The sequence below is a fragment of the Budorcas taxicolor genome, chromosome 21 (assembly GCF_023091745.1).
Source record: "Budorcas taxicolor isolate Tak-1 chromosome 21, Takin1.1, whole genome shotgun sequence".
In the NCBI taxonomy this organism is placed as follows: Eukaryota; Metazoa; Chordata; class Mammalia; order Artiodactyla; family Bovidae; genus Budorcas; species Budorcas taxicolor.
The window spans coordinates 62,443,276-62,459,630 of NC_068930.1; the positions used below are offsets into that span (position 1 = coordinate 62,443,276).

A 16,355-nucleotide genomic window follows, 5' to 3' on the forward strand; every position below is an offset into this window, starting at 1 on the left:
TGAATGAAACACAAGGCAGAGGGCTTCCCCTTCGGCTGCAGCACGAAGAATCTGACAGGCAGTCTGAGATGGTGGGTGGGCTGGGGGGCCATGTGGGGTCCCAAAGGCCGGACTGTGAGGTTTGGACTCAGGTCTGGAGGACATATATGGGAGTGTTCTGTCCATTCTGGCTGCCATAATAAAATACCATATGCCAGAGCTTCTGTGGTGGTACAGGGGTTAAGAATCCACCTTCCAATGCAATGGACACTGGTTCAATCCCTGGTCCCGGAAGATCCTACGTGTTGCAGGGCAGCTGAGCCTGTGATCCACAACTACGAAGACTGCACTCTAGAACCTGTGAGTCACAACTACTGAAGCCTGTGCACCTAGAGTCCACGCTCCCCAACAGGAGAAACCACGGCAGTGAGGAGCCCACACACCGCAGCTGGAGAAAGCCTATGAAATAAGGCTGCAACTAGAGAAGGCAGCAACGAAGATCCAACACAGCCATAAATGAGCAAACCTTTTTAAAAATACCATATGCTGGGTGGCTTAAACAGCAGATGTTTTTCTCCTGGTTCTAGAGGCTGGAAGTCGACGATGAAGACGCTGGCAGGTTTGGTCTGGTGAGGGCCCACTTCTGGTTCAGGGGGTGGAACGAGTGATGGAGCCTCTTGAGGTCCCTTTATAAGGACACTAATCCGATCCATGAGGGCTCTGCCCTCACCTGATCACCTCCCAGAGGCCCCACTTCCAACACCATCGTACTGGGCTGAGGATTTCAACACAGGAGTGCCGGGGGACAGGAACACTCAGTCCTTCACATCCACTCCCCTCTGCTTTCTTTCTCTCCCCACATCATCTGCTTTCCAAAGAGATCTGAAGCATCTCATTAATCTCCCTGTACTGTGGGAGATCCCATGTAATGGGATCCCATGTCATGTGGGCACTTGTTAAGCCAATGATTCCTAAATCTGCACAGGAAGGCTTTTTAGGATCGAGTATGGGTCCATGCCCAGAGCTTCTGACCCAGCTAGCCTGAGATGGCCAGGTCTTGGAGTGGCCGGGCCTTGGGGTCTGCATTTGTGACAACCTCCCCAGTGATGTTGATGCTGCTGGTCCCAGGACCATATTTTGGGAACTGCTGCTTTGGAGGAATGACAAATCTCAAATGCCTAAGCTGGGCTCTGCTCCACGTGGAACACCAAGCCCCCTGCCTGGACTCCAGTTCCCATCTGTACAATGGGACAAGCATGATGGGGTCCTGGCATTCTGGGAGGGCCATCCCCACCCTATATGACCTCCCCAGAGGTCCTGGACATAACACCCTGTTAGGGGCCCAGGGCACAGTCCTCCGGCTTTGCCCACTGGGGGCTCTGTGAAGAGCTCTTTTCCTTCTGTACCTTGCCATCTGCCCGCTGTGCACACATTATGCATGTGTTCACAGGTCGAGTTCAGATGTTTGACACGCTCCCTGCGGAGGAGGGCCATCAGAACAGAGGCCTGGTGTGACAGTGACCTGGTCACTACTCTTAAGTGTGCAGCAGGCATCCGAGTCTCCTAGAAACTCCCAGCCTCCCCTGGGCGGACCTTGGTCATGAAATTGACAACTGGGCCCTGCATTTAAGGGCCCTGTGCTCCCAGGCTTATGGCATGTACTAGAGCGTGGGAGTTTATCTTCGCTGGGCTTTTTTGTAAAAAAAAAAAAAAAGAAAAAAAAAGGCTCTCTTTTGAGAAAGCTCTCTCAGCCGTGACCCTGACCCTTCAAAGCACTTTCTTCCTGGATTCCAAGTTAGCTGGAGAAAGGCCTTCAAGAGCATTTGGAGGGAAAAAGCAGTGGTTTCAGGTACCTTATGAAATTTCATTTCATCTGACTTTACATCCAGACCCTGAGACCCCAAGACTCCAGGAGCCTGAGGGCTTGGACATTTTCTAAGACTGAGAGCTCTTTGTACCTGACGTCAAATTCCAGCTTTAATTTTCTTTAAGTGTGAGAGTATTCTTTCTACAGACCATTCAGGAAGAGGCAGACTATTAGCTAATGGCTGGAGCTGAGAAAATTGGCTATTTGACAGAAAGATCAAGTTATGTCTTTCTCCCCACCAGATATTATAGTATATTCCAATTCCTTTGAGAGGTGGTTTTCCAATGACAATACTCATTAAAACCACCTATGACACTTGCTAAACAGGGCTTATTCTCAGAAATTATGAATTCTGGCATGAGGCCCCCAAAATCTGTTATTTTAACAATCATCCCAGATGATTCCAGTGCTGACTGGTCTCCAATCACAGGGTGTGAAACACTGAGTACATCAACGTCAAAAAGAAGAAAATCTGCTTCACGTCTACCTTTAGTCCGGAAGAATTCTCGGAAGCATCAAAGCAACCAGTAGTGATACCTGAAAATAGCTCAACCACATTAAAGTGAAAGCTGCATCTACCTCAGAACACAGCAAAATGTCTAAAGAAAAGAAAATGGGAGGGGGTGAGATCAAGGAGATGCTGAGAAATTTGAAAAAGGATCAGTGTTTTTGATATTTAAAGAACTCGAGTAAAAAGAATGACATCAGTTGTTCCCAAAATGGACAAAACATAAATCACAAAATAAAAATGGCCTGCAAACATGAAAGATATTTCTCTTGACTGAAAATAACACTGCACATTATAACTTCTTTTTTCAAAGGGTCTTTGTGGATGTGGTTAAGTAAAGATTTACCGATTTTTGGCTATGCCGAGTCTTCACTGCTGCTGAGGCTTTCTCTCGTTGTGGCAGTAGGGGCTACTCTAGTTTCGGTGTGAGGGCCTCTCACTGTGGTGGCTTCTCTTCTGGAGGAGCTCAGGCTCCAGGGCATACAGTTTCAGGAGCTCTGGCACACGGGCTTAGTTGCTCTGTGGCACGTGGACTCTTCCCAGGCCAGGGATCTAAGCTGTATCCCCTGCATTGGCAGGTGGACTCTTAACCACTGGACCACCAGGGATGTCCACACCTTATAACTTCTGCCCATCAAAAAAATATTAGCTAGTACACTATGCATGTAAGATAGACTCTCCAACACTGCAATGCTGTTTGTATAAACTCTCTGGAAAGTGCTCTGAAAAGGGGTCTTAAGAGGCTTACAAAATGTTTATGTCCTTTGGCTCAGCAATTCTAAGTCAAAAAATTTAAGTGAATGAAACCAGAGCTATTTGGTTCAAAATGACAAAGTCCAGCTCAACTTGGCTTAAGCCAAAGACAGAGTGTATTGGCTTATAAAACAAGAAGTCCAGGAATTCTCAAGCTTTGGGAACAGCTTGATCAGGGGCCCAGTGGCCACAGAAGCCAGTCTGTCTCTGGGCTCTGCTCTCCTGCATCTTGGCTTCATTCTCAGGCTCCGCATAAACAAAACAGCTCCCAACAACCTCGGGCATGCATCCTTTAAAGTTGAAGTCAGAGGAAAAGAGAGAGTGTCTCCTCCCAGTAAACCCCCGGCAAGTCCCAGGCTTTACTCTGATTGGATCACCTTGGGTCAGGTGTCACTCTTTAAACAAATCCCTGATTGGCCAAGCCTAGGCTCCCTCTCCATTCTGAATGAATCTCTATGACTAGGGGAGATTCCATGCTCTCATTTCCAGGCCTTGGTCAAATTTTTGAGCTTTAGTGAGGTGGGGTACCTTCCATGGCTAGAGACCAACCATATGACCAACCTGGTACAAACAGTGTCTGTACCAAGATGTCCACCACATTGCTACTTATAGCAGCCAAACTGAATAAAACCTCAATATCTCAGAGGGAGAGTTCAACCAGTCATGCAAAACTTTATGACTTTATAATTCTGTAGCCATTATATTCCATGTTCTCAAAAATATTTAATATAAGGAAATTATCTATAGGGTATAAAGCTAAGTGGAAAAAGAAAACAAGCATTTTTTAAAAAGTTGAACATACACCCAATGCTGGAGAAAGAAATGGCAACCCACTCCAGTATTCTTGCTTGGGAAATCCCATGGACAGAGGAGCCTGGCGGGCTACAGTCCACGGGGTCGTTCAAGTGTTAGACATGACTTAGCAACTAAAAAATAAAACACGTGTACTAAAAATTATATACGTAAAAGAGGGAAATAGACTAAAGGGCCAAAGCAGTGCTTCTACAGGGGAGGATCCTGACCCTGGGGAGGGGGTGGGAAGTGTTAGACCCACCAGGTGCAGGAGAGTGAATAAGTGCCCCACCTCCCACCCCAAGAGGGCATCTGCATCCACACTCTTGCCAAAGACTCAGTGTTCATCTCTACCTCTTGACTTTGGGTTCGCCATGTGGCTTGTCTGGCCAATGGGATGTTAGTGGATTATGACACAAGCTGAGGCTTAACACTGACTGTGCAGTGGGCCTTCTGAGCCTGTGGGAGCCCCCTGCTTGTGGAGGGATGAAAGCCACATGGAGCCCACATAGACCAACCCGCAGCTTAGATTCACTGACACTGTTCACTCCTCACTGAACCCACAGACCTGAACACGAAATAAATGCTTATAATTGTAAGCCAGTGCAGTGGGAGTTTGTTTGTTACACAGTGTCACAGCAGTAGCTGTCAGATATACCTGCACACTTCTTCAAATTCCATGCTGTCTCTAATCCAAGAATCACCAGCATATGGGGAGCCAGTCCACCTGCTGGTCAGGAATTGGGTCCCTGAGGACCACTGAACTGTCAAAAAAGAGTTAGAAACTCTGTTCTGCCATGTTAAAAATGGTGAACCCTGGATTGGAAGGTTCTAGTTTTTCATTTTTTCCTTTATACTTCTGTATATTTTCCAAAGTTTCTGCAATAAGCATGGTTAACTTTTATAATGGGGGGGGACTTTATTCAAAAGTTGATTAAAGTAATTGGAAACCAACTCTTCTTGGCATTTCACAAAGTAGATTGTCAGGTGGTTCAACCACAGGACTCTCATCAAGTCTCTGAAGACAGGGTTCTTGGCCCTTGCATACTGCTTTCTCCAAGTTCAGCAATTCTGCTTTCTGGAATGTGGCTCCATTCTCTGAATGGTCTCTATCTAATCTTAAAAATCTGGTGTCCCAAACTGAGTTCCATTCTTCAGGTAAGGAAGTTGACCAGACCGGGTAACAGGACAATTGTGGAGGAGGCTTCCTTGCCATGGCCCCAGCTGAAAAAAGGCTCTGGGCATTTCTGCCTTCACTCCCAGCTCATCACCCTGGGGATTCAGGCTCTGCCCAGCCCTGTTCTTGGTCCAGGAACGGCTGGGCTACTCTGAGGCTTGTACCCAAGACTATAAGTGCTGGCCAGACTACAGGAACATTTTAAATGTCTTCAGAACCTACTGTGTAGCACAGGGAACTCTACTCAGTGCTCAGTGGTGACCTAAACGGGAAGAAAATCCAAAAAAGAGAGGCTATGGGTATACGTACAGCTGATTCACTTTGCTGTACAGTAGAAACCAACACAGCATTGTAAAGCAACTATACTCCAATTAAAAATCAAAAAAACTCTCAAACGTCTTCAGACCCAAGCCCACCTAGTACCAGCATGTCCCTGTATCTTACTAGGCATCTTCAGAGGCTACTGCACCATTTCTCTGCCCTTTGGTGCCACAGCTCGCTTGTCCTGGCTGCCAGCTGCCAGGATGCCCAGCCCCAGGTCCCCAGGCTGCTCTCCAGCCCTGTGCGTGGGGAGATGTGAGGCCCGGAGTGGCATCACCCTCACCTTTAAATCTCTGTGCCTACCAGGGGGCACAGAGCAGGTGTTCCGTGTTGGACAAGCAGGGATGTCTGAGTAAATCTAGACAGCTAGGCTTCCTGCTGGCTCTCCCCGTGGTCAGAACTTCCTGGTGTGGTACCGAGATGCTGCTTGCAGACCACTGGGTCCTCCCCACAACCTGTGAGCTAGAAAGAGGCAGTTTCCCAACTCCATTCTACAGAAGGGGCAGCCGCTGCTTGGTGCAGTTATGTGGCTTGTCCGAGGTCACACAGCCGCTCGGCGGTTGAGCTGGGACATTAACTCAAGTCCACTGGGCTCCAGATGGAACAGTATAACTGGAAACGTTGGCAGCAAAAAGAACAGGTACAAGCACTGACATGCACTGGTCGCTGCTGTGTGCCACGCACATTGCTAAGCTCATCATTGCTCACGCAGCCTTCATACTCACCCTGTGAAAACGACTATCCTATTTTGCAGATGAGGAAATGGAGGCTCGGAGAGGTTGAAGGCTTCCCTGAGGTCACACAGCCCAGGGGCAGGCCCCACATCTCTCTCCTTCCAGAGTTGGTGGGACGGGTGGGTGTTATGTTACGAAGGTGTGAATCATGACCTAGAGGGCAGCAGCCAATGGCTCCAGTTCAGATCTGGGTGAAATGAAGTTCCCAGGTGGAATCAAGAGAGTGTGCTACTATAGATCCCTACTACTCAAAGTGTGGTCCGGGGACCTGCATCCCGGGAGTCACCTGGGAGCTTGTGAGAAAGGCAGAGAATCTGCATTTTAACAAGATCCTCCCAGGATCCACCTGCATGGCCAAGCGCTGGTCTAGTTTGTTCTGAGGCAAGGTTGCATTCCCCTCCGGTGAAGGTGTGACTCGTGGTTCTGCTGGGATCTGGGAGGGGCGTCTGGGAACTGAGAGGAGCCTTGTCTCTAGCCAGCCAATCAACCACCTGGGCTCCCACAGCGGTCCTTGCTTCGAGGGAGGTTCCTTCTGCCCTGACTCCCTTTCCCTACCCCTCTCCTCCATCCTCTTCCAGCCTCACCTCCTCCAGGAAGCCTCCCCAGCTGCCCCTGCCCCATAGCCCACCTCTGGGTTGCTATCCCCTTGTACAAGGTTCTCAAGAGTAACTACCTCCTTAAAGGTATCATTTAATTGTTTGAATTTATATCTTCCCCACCTGAAGGAGAAGTTCTCAGAATGAAAAGTCATGTCTTGACATATTCTAGCACCGGGTGTGGAGCCTAGCACAGAATAGGTGTCAGGAAATAAGTTTTGAATGAATACATTCTTATACCCACTGAGTGAATGAATGAACAAACGAAAGAAAGTCTTAAGCAAAGGAGTGAATCTCTAAGAGAAAAGAAGTTTAAGGCCTGCGTAGGAGCCCAGAGTGAGGGATATTTTGGAAGGCAGAGGGATCTTGTCTACCACTTGGCCATCAGGGTCATCCATGTCCCATACATGAGTGCTGATGGATACCTGGGGCCATGCCACCATCCAGGGTGAGCTGTCTCCCCACCAGTCGCCCGGGGTGAGACTTGCTAACCAGGCAAGGATTCATGAGTCCTCCAAGGGAATTCTCAGGGGAAATCTCCCTCTCTCCTCTCTGCACAATATCATAGATCATAGGAATGCTATAGGCCATCACCCTGGGCTGTTCCAAGGGATGAGGGAGGAGGGGGCCTCAGGACAGCCAGTACCCCCACTCAAGACAGTGACAGTGCCTGCCTTTTTGGAGCCAGCAGAGACTTGCTCTGGAGTGAGCAAAGCCACACTGGCCCACAGAGCCCTTTCAGTCCTCACTGGCCTTTAATGTATGGAGTTGGGATGGATGAAATGGAAAGGGAATAAAAAAACATGATAGGCCTTCTGTGTGTGTGTGTGTGTGTGTGTATTTCTGTTAATAGTTTATTCACAATAGCTGGATAGATTATCACCAGCTCTATGGGATGGATTTGGGAAGTTCTTTTAAAAGATTTGTTTTAAAAACTCTTTTATTTTGAGACATTATAGACATTTCTTACAACATTTGTAAGAAATAATACAAAAATATTTGCATACCATTCATTCAGCTTCCCCCAGTGGTAGCTGTCTTACATAACTGGAACACAATGTAACAACCAGGAAACAGTCATTGAGACAGCCCTTGAACTTATGCAGATTTCACCCAGTTTTTCAGGCCTTCATTGAATATATATGTGCATGTAATCAGTTGCACGCAGTTTATCACACATGTAGATTCTTGTGGCCATCACCACAGTCAGGATACAGAAAAATCCCATCCAAAGAATTCTTCCAGCCACCCTTTTATAGCCATAATAAAAAACTCTTCCCCACCCCAACTTAATACCACAACACCTAGCAACCACTGCCATGTTTTGTATCTTTAATTTTACCATTTCAAGAATGTTATACAGGTGAAAATTTACAGCATATAACCTGTTTGATGTTGACTTTTTTTCACTCATAATTTTTTTCACACAATTACCTTGAGAGTCAAGTGAGTTGTTTTGTGAGTCAATAGTTTGTTCCTTTGTTCTGCTGAGTAACATTCCATGATATGGATGTACTGCAATTTGTTGAACCATTCACCTGTTGTAGGCTTCCCTTGTGGCTCAACTGGGAAAGAATCTGCCTGCAATGCAGGAGACCTAGGTTCGATCCCTGGGTTGGGAAGAGCCCCTGGTGAAGGGAAAGACTACCCACTCAAGTATTCTGGCCTGGAGAATCTCATGGACTGCATAGTCCAGTTCAGTTCAGTTCAGTTGCTCAGTCGTGTTTGACTCTTTGTGACCCCATGGACTGCAGCACGCCAGGCCTCCCTGTCCATCACCAACTCCCAGAGCTGTCTCAAACTCATGTCCATTGAGTCAGTGATGCCATCCAACCATCTCATCCTCTGTCATCCCCTTCTCCTCCTGCCTTCAATCTTTCCTGGCATCAAGATCTTTTCAAATGAGTCAGTACTTCACATCAGGTGGCTAAAGTATTGGAGTTTCAACTTCAACATCCATCCTTCCAATGTATTCAGGACTGATCTCCTTTAGGATGGACTGGTTGGATCTCTTTGCAGTCCAAGGGACTCTCAAGAGTCTTCTCCAGCACCACAGTTCAAAAGCATCAATTCTTCGGTGCTCAGCTTTCTTTATAGTCCAACTCTCACATCCATACATGACTACTGGAAAAGCCATAGCTTTGACTAGATAGACCTTTGTTGACAAAGTAATGTCTCTGCTTTTTAATATATATAGTCCGCGGGGTCACAAGTCAGACACGACTGAGCGACTTTCACTTTCACGTTTGTATGAACAAAAGTTTTTCATTTCTCTGATGTAATGTTCAAGAGTACAGTTGCTGGGTTGTTTGGTAAATACAATTTTAGTTTTGTAAGAAACCACAGTACTCTTTTCTAGAGTGGCTGTACCATTTTACATTCCCGTTAGCAGTAAGTGAGTGGCCCCACTTCTCTATATCCTCTTATTTGGTGGAGTCATTCTTTTTAATGTTGTTCTAATTAATAGGCACATCATGGTATCTCACTGTGATTTTAATTTGCATAACCCACTGGTTAATGCTGTGGAAAATCTATTTGTATACTTATTTTCCGCCTTACACCCTCATCAGTAAAATGTCTATTTATGTCTTCTTGCTCATTTATGGGAAGTTCTGATTAAAAATAAGATCTTATGATATCTATTGGGAACTTTCAAATTTTCTTTCTTTTTTTCTTTCATACCAAATAGTGTAGCACATCACATTAAAAGATTTCAAAAATTGATCTAAAAAAAGAGTTAATCTAAGACCTTTATACAGTTTGGATTTTACTATCAATGCTTGCATAAGATAAGGTGGGGAGAGTGGGTATACCTACAGTTATTAATTTCTACAATGATTCACTTCATTTTTCTGTTTCCTGTGATCTCATATAAGAAATAATTCTAGGCAAAATGCTGCCACTTAGGAAATGAACAAATGTTAATCCTCCTTCAGCAAGTGGCAAAAAGGTGAGACTTGGGAGAGCTGGAAAGCCAGTCTGAGAGGAACAACTGCTTGAAGTTGGGGAGTGACAGGTCTTTCGAGGGCAACTGAAACTGATACCTGGGCTCAGAGAGATACAGTAACTCACTCAAGGTCACACAGCAATCTGGTGGCAGAGCCGAAGTCTGGCTGCCATCAGAGTTAGAGCACTTTTCACACTCAAAGTCAAGAACCCTCCCCCGCTTCCCGCCCAAATATCCAGTGGTGAAGAGTTTACTCAGACTTTCAGGGGTCTGGTATTTGGACCTGAGGGAAACCAAATATCTTCACACTTTTGCATTTTCATGTGAAATTTTTATGTGAGTGAATTTGCTTTCTACTTTGTAATACTTTGTTTTATATATATATCATGTTTTCTTCCCTGTAAAAATCTTTGAGGAAAGCAGATGATCCAGGAAGCTGCTCCGTGTTTATCCGCTCTTCAAGCTCTGCCTGGCGGGACTCAGGGACCCCTGAGACCTGCACCTCCCCACACAACCTCCATCATCTGTAAACACAGGATCGAGTTTCAAGAAGTTTTGCCAGCTCCCTCCAAGGCCAGGCTCTTCTGGGCGTTGCTCACCAGGGACCTCAAGAGTTTCCAGGATCACAGAGCCCTGAACGTCTCCATTTCTCATGTCCTGGGGGATTCACTCAGGCGCTGAGCTCTGCTCGGTCTAACGCAAGGCTGCACTGTCGTGGCATCAGCCTGGACCCTCTCTCTCCTGCCGCCCCACGTCTAGTCGCCGCAGGTCCTGTCCACGTCACCTTCTGTCCCTGTATATGGCCCACTCTTTCCTGGCCCTCTCGTCTCTGACCTTCAAGGCTTCTGCTTCCACTGCTGCCCTCTTGAACCCCATTCACCTCATAGCAGCCAGACCAATCTCACAAAAGAGCATATCTGATTGTGTCCACTCTCCCTCCTGTCCCTTCTATGGCTCCCTATTGCCCTGAAGCCAAACCCCTTCCTGAGGCCTCAAGGCCTACATGATCTGGTCCTGACCTCCTTCTCCAAGCTGACCTGTGCCACGCTCCTCACTCCAGCCTGACGGGCCCCTCCCAGACGGTCACCTGCGCTGTTCCGTCTGCCACTAATGCTTTGTCCCTTGGTCTTGAGCCTACTTCTTCATGCAGGGCAGTTTTCTGGAGTACCTACTATGTTCCAGGCACTGTGCCACGTACTTGCTCTACCGTGTGACCCGGTCCTCACCTCTCAGAGCTCCCTCAAGGCAGAGACACATGAGCAGTCATGCTGCTGCGGCTGCTGCGTCGCTCCAGTCGTGTCCGACTCTGTGCGGCCCCATGGACGGCAGCCCACCAGGCTCCTCTGTCCGTGGGATCCTCCAGGCAAGAACACTGGAGTGGGCCGCCGTTTCCTGCTCCATGAGCAGTCATGAACTGTGATACGTACTAGGATAGGAAACCACAAAATGCTACAAAATAGACTGACAAGGGGATAGGGAAGAGAAGGATAAATGAACCCTCTTTCAACTCAGCCTTCAGACCTCAGTCAAAATTCACCTCCTCCAAAAAACCTCCCCTCTCCCAGGCCAGGCCAGGCCAGGGCTGCAGCTACTGGCCCCACAGGACCCTGTTCTCTTCCTTCCCAGCACTTGCATAGTTTGCTATTAGACTTTGATTTGTGTGACTAAAGTCCAAGCGAGGGATAGTGCTATGAAACATCTACTCTGCCTCCAGTGGGGTCTTGAGGAATCTGAGTTCATCCACACGATTACCCGGAGATGTGAGTATCTTTAACCCCACTTCCTAGAGGAGCAGATTGAGGCTGAGACAAAGAGAGACTGTATTAGTCATCTAACGCTGCATGACAAATCACCCTGAAATGCAGCTTAAAGCAAGGGATGTTTTCAGTTTCAGTTCAGTCACTCAGTCATGTCCGACTCTTTGCGACCCCATGACTGCAGCACGCCACGCTTCCCTGTCCATCACCAACTCCCGGAGCTTGCTCAAACTCAGGTCCATCGAGTCGGTGATGCCATCCAGCCATCTCATCCTCTGTCGTCCCCTTCTCCTCCCACCTTCAATCTTTCCCAGCATCAGGGTCTTTGCAATTGAGTTAGTACTTCGCATCAGGTGGCCAAAGTATTGGAATTTCAACTTCAACATCCATCCTTCCAATGAATATTCAGGACTGATCTCCTTTAGGATGGACTGGTTGGATCTCCTTGCAGTCCAGGGGACTCTCAAGAGTCTTCTCCAGCACCACAGTTCAAAAGCATCAATTCTTCAGCACTCAGCTTTCTTTATAGTCCAACTCTCACATCCATACATGACCACTGGAAAAACCATAGCTTTGACTAGATATACCTCTGTCAGCGAAGTAATTAAAAAGTCTCTGCTTTTTAATATGCTGTCTAGGTTGGTCGTAGCTTTTCTTTTTGGATGTTTATTACCTCATTATTCCTGTGGGTTGGGGATCTTGGCATGGCTTAGCTGGGTCCTTTGGCTCAGCATCTCTCCACAAGTCTTCAATAAGGTTTCAACCAGGGCTGTGGTTTCATCTGAAGGCTCAACCAGAGGCGAATCAGTTTCCAAGCTCATTCACATGGCTGTTGGTAGATGAAACTCCTCATAGCCTGTTGAACTGAGGCCTTCAGTTTTTCATTGGCTGTTTGCTGAAGGTCTTTCTCAGTTCCTTGCCCCATGGGCCTCCCCATAGGGCAGTTTATAACATGGCAAGTGAGAGAGAAGAGAGAGTGGGCCAGACAGAAGCTATGGTCTTTGGGTAACCTAGTTTCAAATGATACTCCATTGCTCTTGTACCCTGTCACAAGCAAGTCATTAGGTCCAGCCCATGCTCCCAGGGAGGAAATTACACAAGGGCATGAACACAGGAGGTGGGGTTGTTGGGGGCCCTTAGAGGCTGCCCATCACAGAAGTCCTGTACCTGCCCCAGGTCGCATGGTCAGGACATGTTCCAGCCTCCTTCAGGAGCCAGGCTTTCTGCCCCGGGGATGTGAGGATGGGACAGGACAGGCAGCTCCTGCCAAGCCCAGGACCACCTCCCTGCCCCCCCAGTGGTCTTGGCTTTCTGCCAGTCACACCCACTCCTTTCTCCTCCCATGGAAACTGGGCATGCTCCCTGCTCAGCTCATAAGGCTGTGTGAGATAAGAGCCTTTGCCATCCAAACTGAAGAAACAGCTTTCAAAACCCAGGCCTGGGAGGAACCCACAAATGAGCAGTTGGCTGGAAAACTGGCCTACCTACTAGCCTCCTAAGGCTGCGGGTGATGTTTAAACTGGAAAGTGAGCTGTTATGTTGTATAACTGAGCCTTGTAAAGTCATCCCTCTAACAGATTTTCTTGCCTTTCATTTGAAAAGCCCGAGCAGCCTGGCGGGTACAAGAAACACCACATTCTTTTTGTTTTTTTGTTTTGTTTTGTTTTTTCCTCCTAAAATTAACTGAGTGTCCCACCTCCAGGACTGGTGGAAAATGAAATCTGCCTTCTGAGGGGCTCCCTCCCGCCCTCCCCCAACCCTGTAGACACTCTGTGGTTAGGGCAACAGATGCAGGGCTGAGAGCCAGAAGTCACCCCCCACCGTCCCCAGAGAGGGAGCTGCGTGAGGCCAGCGAGTACTGCGCACGCATGTTCACGGCAGTGAATCGTAGTCGAATGTTGAGCGAGCAGCCTTTGGTTCGGTGGTCACAGTCTTTGCCCAAACATACAAGGTGTCTTGAAGAGAGGGACCAAAGGAGTTTTGGACAGCCAGGCCAGGGTCCGACGTTCCCCCAGGCATGCAGGACTTTCCTCTCAGGGAGGAGTGCTTGGCTTCCCCTTGTTCGGGGACACCTAATTCCACCACTTCCCCAGTTCCAGAAAATTCTCTCTATTCAACCAGGCGCTACTCCCCATACCCTAATTCCCTCAAGTCCCATTGTCCTTTCTGGAAAGAGCTTTTCTTAACAATAAAGGCCTCTTTCTCAGCCTCACGCCCAGAATGGGAGCCAGGGAAGCCCACTGACCCCTAGGCTGGACCACAGCTCTATTCCCCGAAGGTGGAGGAAGGGAGGAGGGATCTGATTCTTTCTGATCTTCCCCAGCGGCGACACAGCACGCATGTTTGTATCTCAGATTTTCCAGCTCAAAGTTGCAGGCTCTAATGCAAGAGGTAGGGGCAGGGAGCAGCCAGGACGATGGTGCTGACATCCTGCAAGGAAACCCGGGAGTCCTGGGCTTCCTGTAGAGCTCCCTGCCTGCCGCTCACAGAGCAGAGAAGGCCAAGTGCATGAAACAGCACGACGGCAACACGCACCAGAAAGTGGGTCTGCGCTGAAGCAGCTCCTGCCGACAGGGGTATGGCTGCCTGAGAACTCTCCACCACAGTCTCGGGAAAATAACCTGGGAGAGGGTAGATGACCCCGCTTTCTGGCAAAGACACAAACCTCCTTGAGGCTCCTTCCTACTACATGCAAATCCCTGTCTGTCCCCTTTAGGCAAAGATGAACAAGACTCAGGCCCCAGTAAGCACCAGGCAAGGCCCACGTATATGGGGCACTTACTGGATGCCGAGTGCGGTGTCAAGTACTTTTCAAGATCATCTCATTTAGTCCTCCTGCCTGCCCTTTGAGATGGGTATGGATACCCTCACTTTACAGATGAGGAAACAGAGAGGAATGCCTTCCACAAGGAGTGATGCTATGGCAGTCGTGACAGAAATACACTTGATGCCATTGCTCACACTTGTAATTACATGTCCTGCTGTTCCTTCCAACTCACAGCTGGAAAGGATAAGGACATAGCAGGACAGAGACGATGCAGTGGAAATTCAGAGGAATTCATGACCAGTCTGGAAATCTGAGACGACTTCGTGGAGGAGGAGCCAGAATTTGAAAGATGGGGGTGGGGATGGGGAACTGTGACAAATGGAGCCTGTGAAAAGAATGTTCCAGGAGGAGCAAAGGCCTAGAGGAGGGTTCCGGGTACTTGAAGCTAGCCTCTTAAGCTCATGTATTGAGGACGTGGGGAAGTGGGGGAGAGAGGAGATAAGCAGAAGTGGAGCAGGTTCATTCCAGAAAGAACACAGGGCAGCCCCTAGAAGGACCGTTCACGATTTCAACTCAAACCCAGACTGGAAACTGGCTAGGGACTTCCCTGGTGGTCTAGTGGTTAAGACTCTAGTCTCAATGCAGGGAGCCCGGATTTAATCCCTGATCGAAGAGTTGGCATGCCTCAACAAAAGATCCTGCGATGAAGATCAAAGAATAACTAAGTAGATATTTAAAAGAAAAAAAGAAAGAAAGAAAATGGCTGAACTATTTGGAAGCCTTCCCCTCCCCCTGCTTTTAAGCAGATTTTGTTGTTGTTCAGTCGCTAAGTTGTGTCGGACTCTTTGCGACCCCATGGACTGCAGCACGCCACGCTTCCCTGTCTTTCATTATCTCCCGGAGCTTGCTCAAACTCATGTCCATTGAGTTGGTGATGCCATCCAACCATCTCATTCTCTGTCATCCCCTTCTCCTCCTGCATTCGATCTTTCCCAGCATCAGGGTCTTTTCAAATGAGTCAGCTCTTTGCATCAGGTGGCCAAAGTATTGGAGTTTCAGCTTCAACATCAGTCCTTCCAATGAATATTCGGGGTTGATTTCCTTTAGGATCGACTGGTTTGATCTCCTTGCTGTCCAAGGGACTCTTAAGAGAAAAGTCTGATTACTTACAGACTAAAGAGATTACATTTTTTCTGCTCATTCAAGACCCAGTTGAGGAAAATTTCCATTACACATAGTACTGAGATTCTGTGTAAGATTGTGTTTTTGTTTTAAAGCTTCACTATTAAAAATATTTTTTTCATCTATGTTTAATGGCCTAAATTGTTCAACTCCTTCACTGAGTGAGGAGTCAGTGGCTTAGGGAGGCCCTGGAAGTCACCTGAGGCTACACAGCCATGAGCGGCAGGGTCTAGAGCCAGCCTGGCCCCAGGGTTACCTGTGCTCCTTCTGCAGGCCAATGCCAGCTTGGTTTGGAGCTGCTGTGGTCTAGGGAGAGGAGGAGATGGGACAAGGGCTCAGGGCTTATTATGACCCAGCATGAGGGCGCCTTCTTAGAAGCCCTTTTTTTGGAAGCCCCAAATGACTCTGATGTGGGCTTGACAAGGGTTAAGCCTGAGACCAGGCCCCAGGCAGTGCCCTCACAGACCCTTCCCTGCTCTTCTCAGCAAAGTCTCCTTGCCCACACCCCCAGGAGCCACACCTAGCTCAATCATTCCTCCACCAAGTGAAGCCTGCCTAACACAGTCTCCCCTGAGCACTGGATATGGAGTCAGAATCCGGGCTTCATCCCAGCTGAGCATCTTCCTAGATGAGCCCTGCACTGAGCCTGTCACCTCTCTGGCTTTTCCTTAGCTGTAAAAACAACAACAACAACAACAAAAAAAAACAGAGCAGAAACTCTACATGCAAGAAAAGGCATGGCGGAGCACACAGCCCCTGAAAGCACATGCATTGCTCCTCAGAACAAATTCAAACCCAGCTCTGGAGTCAGGCTGACCAGGATTGAATCCTTCCATGTGCTGGGTAAATTTGGGCAAGTAGCTTAATTTCTCTATGCCTTAGTTTCCTCATCTGTAAAACAGGGATAATAGAACCTACCGCCATAGACTAGTTGTGAGGAAATTATGATAATATAGGTTGAGAGTTTAGGATGGT

General features: G+C 48.0%; 1 protein-coding gene across 1 annotated transcript in view; it reads left to right on the top strand.

The window, feature by feature from the left end:
• Positions 1-582: 582 nt before the first annotated feature.
• Positions 583-16,355, top strand: part of OTUB2 (OTU deubiquitinase, ubiquitin aldehyde binding 2) — a 35,348-nt gene continuing 19,575 nt past the window's right edge. The window contains exon 1 of the mRNA XM_052659541.1: positions 583-598. Coding sequence (XP_052515501.1) covers positions 583-598 — 16 coding nt within the window. The remainder of the gene's footprint in view (positions 599-16,355) is intronic.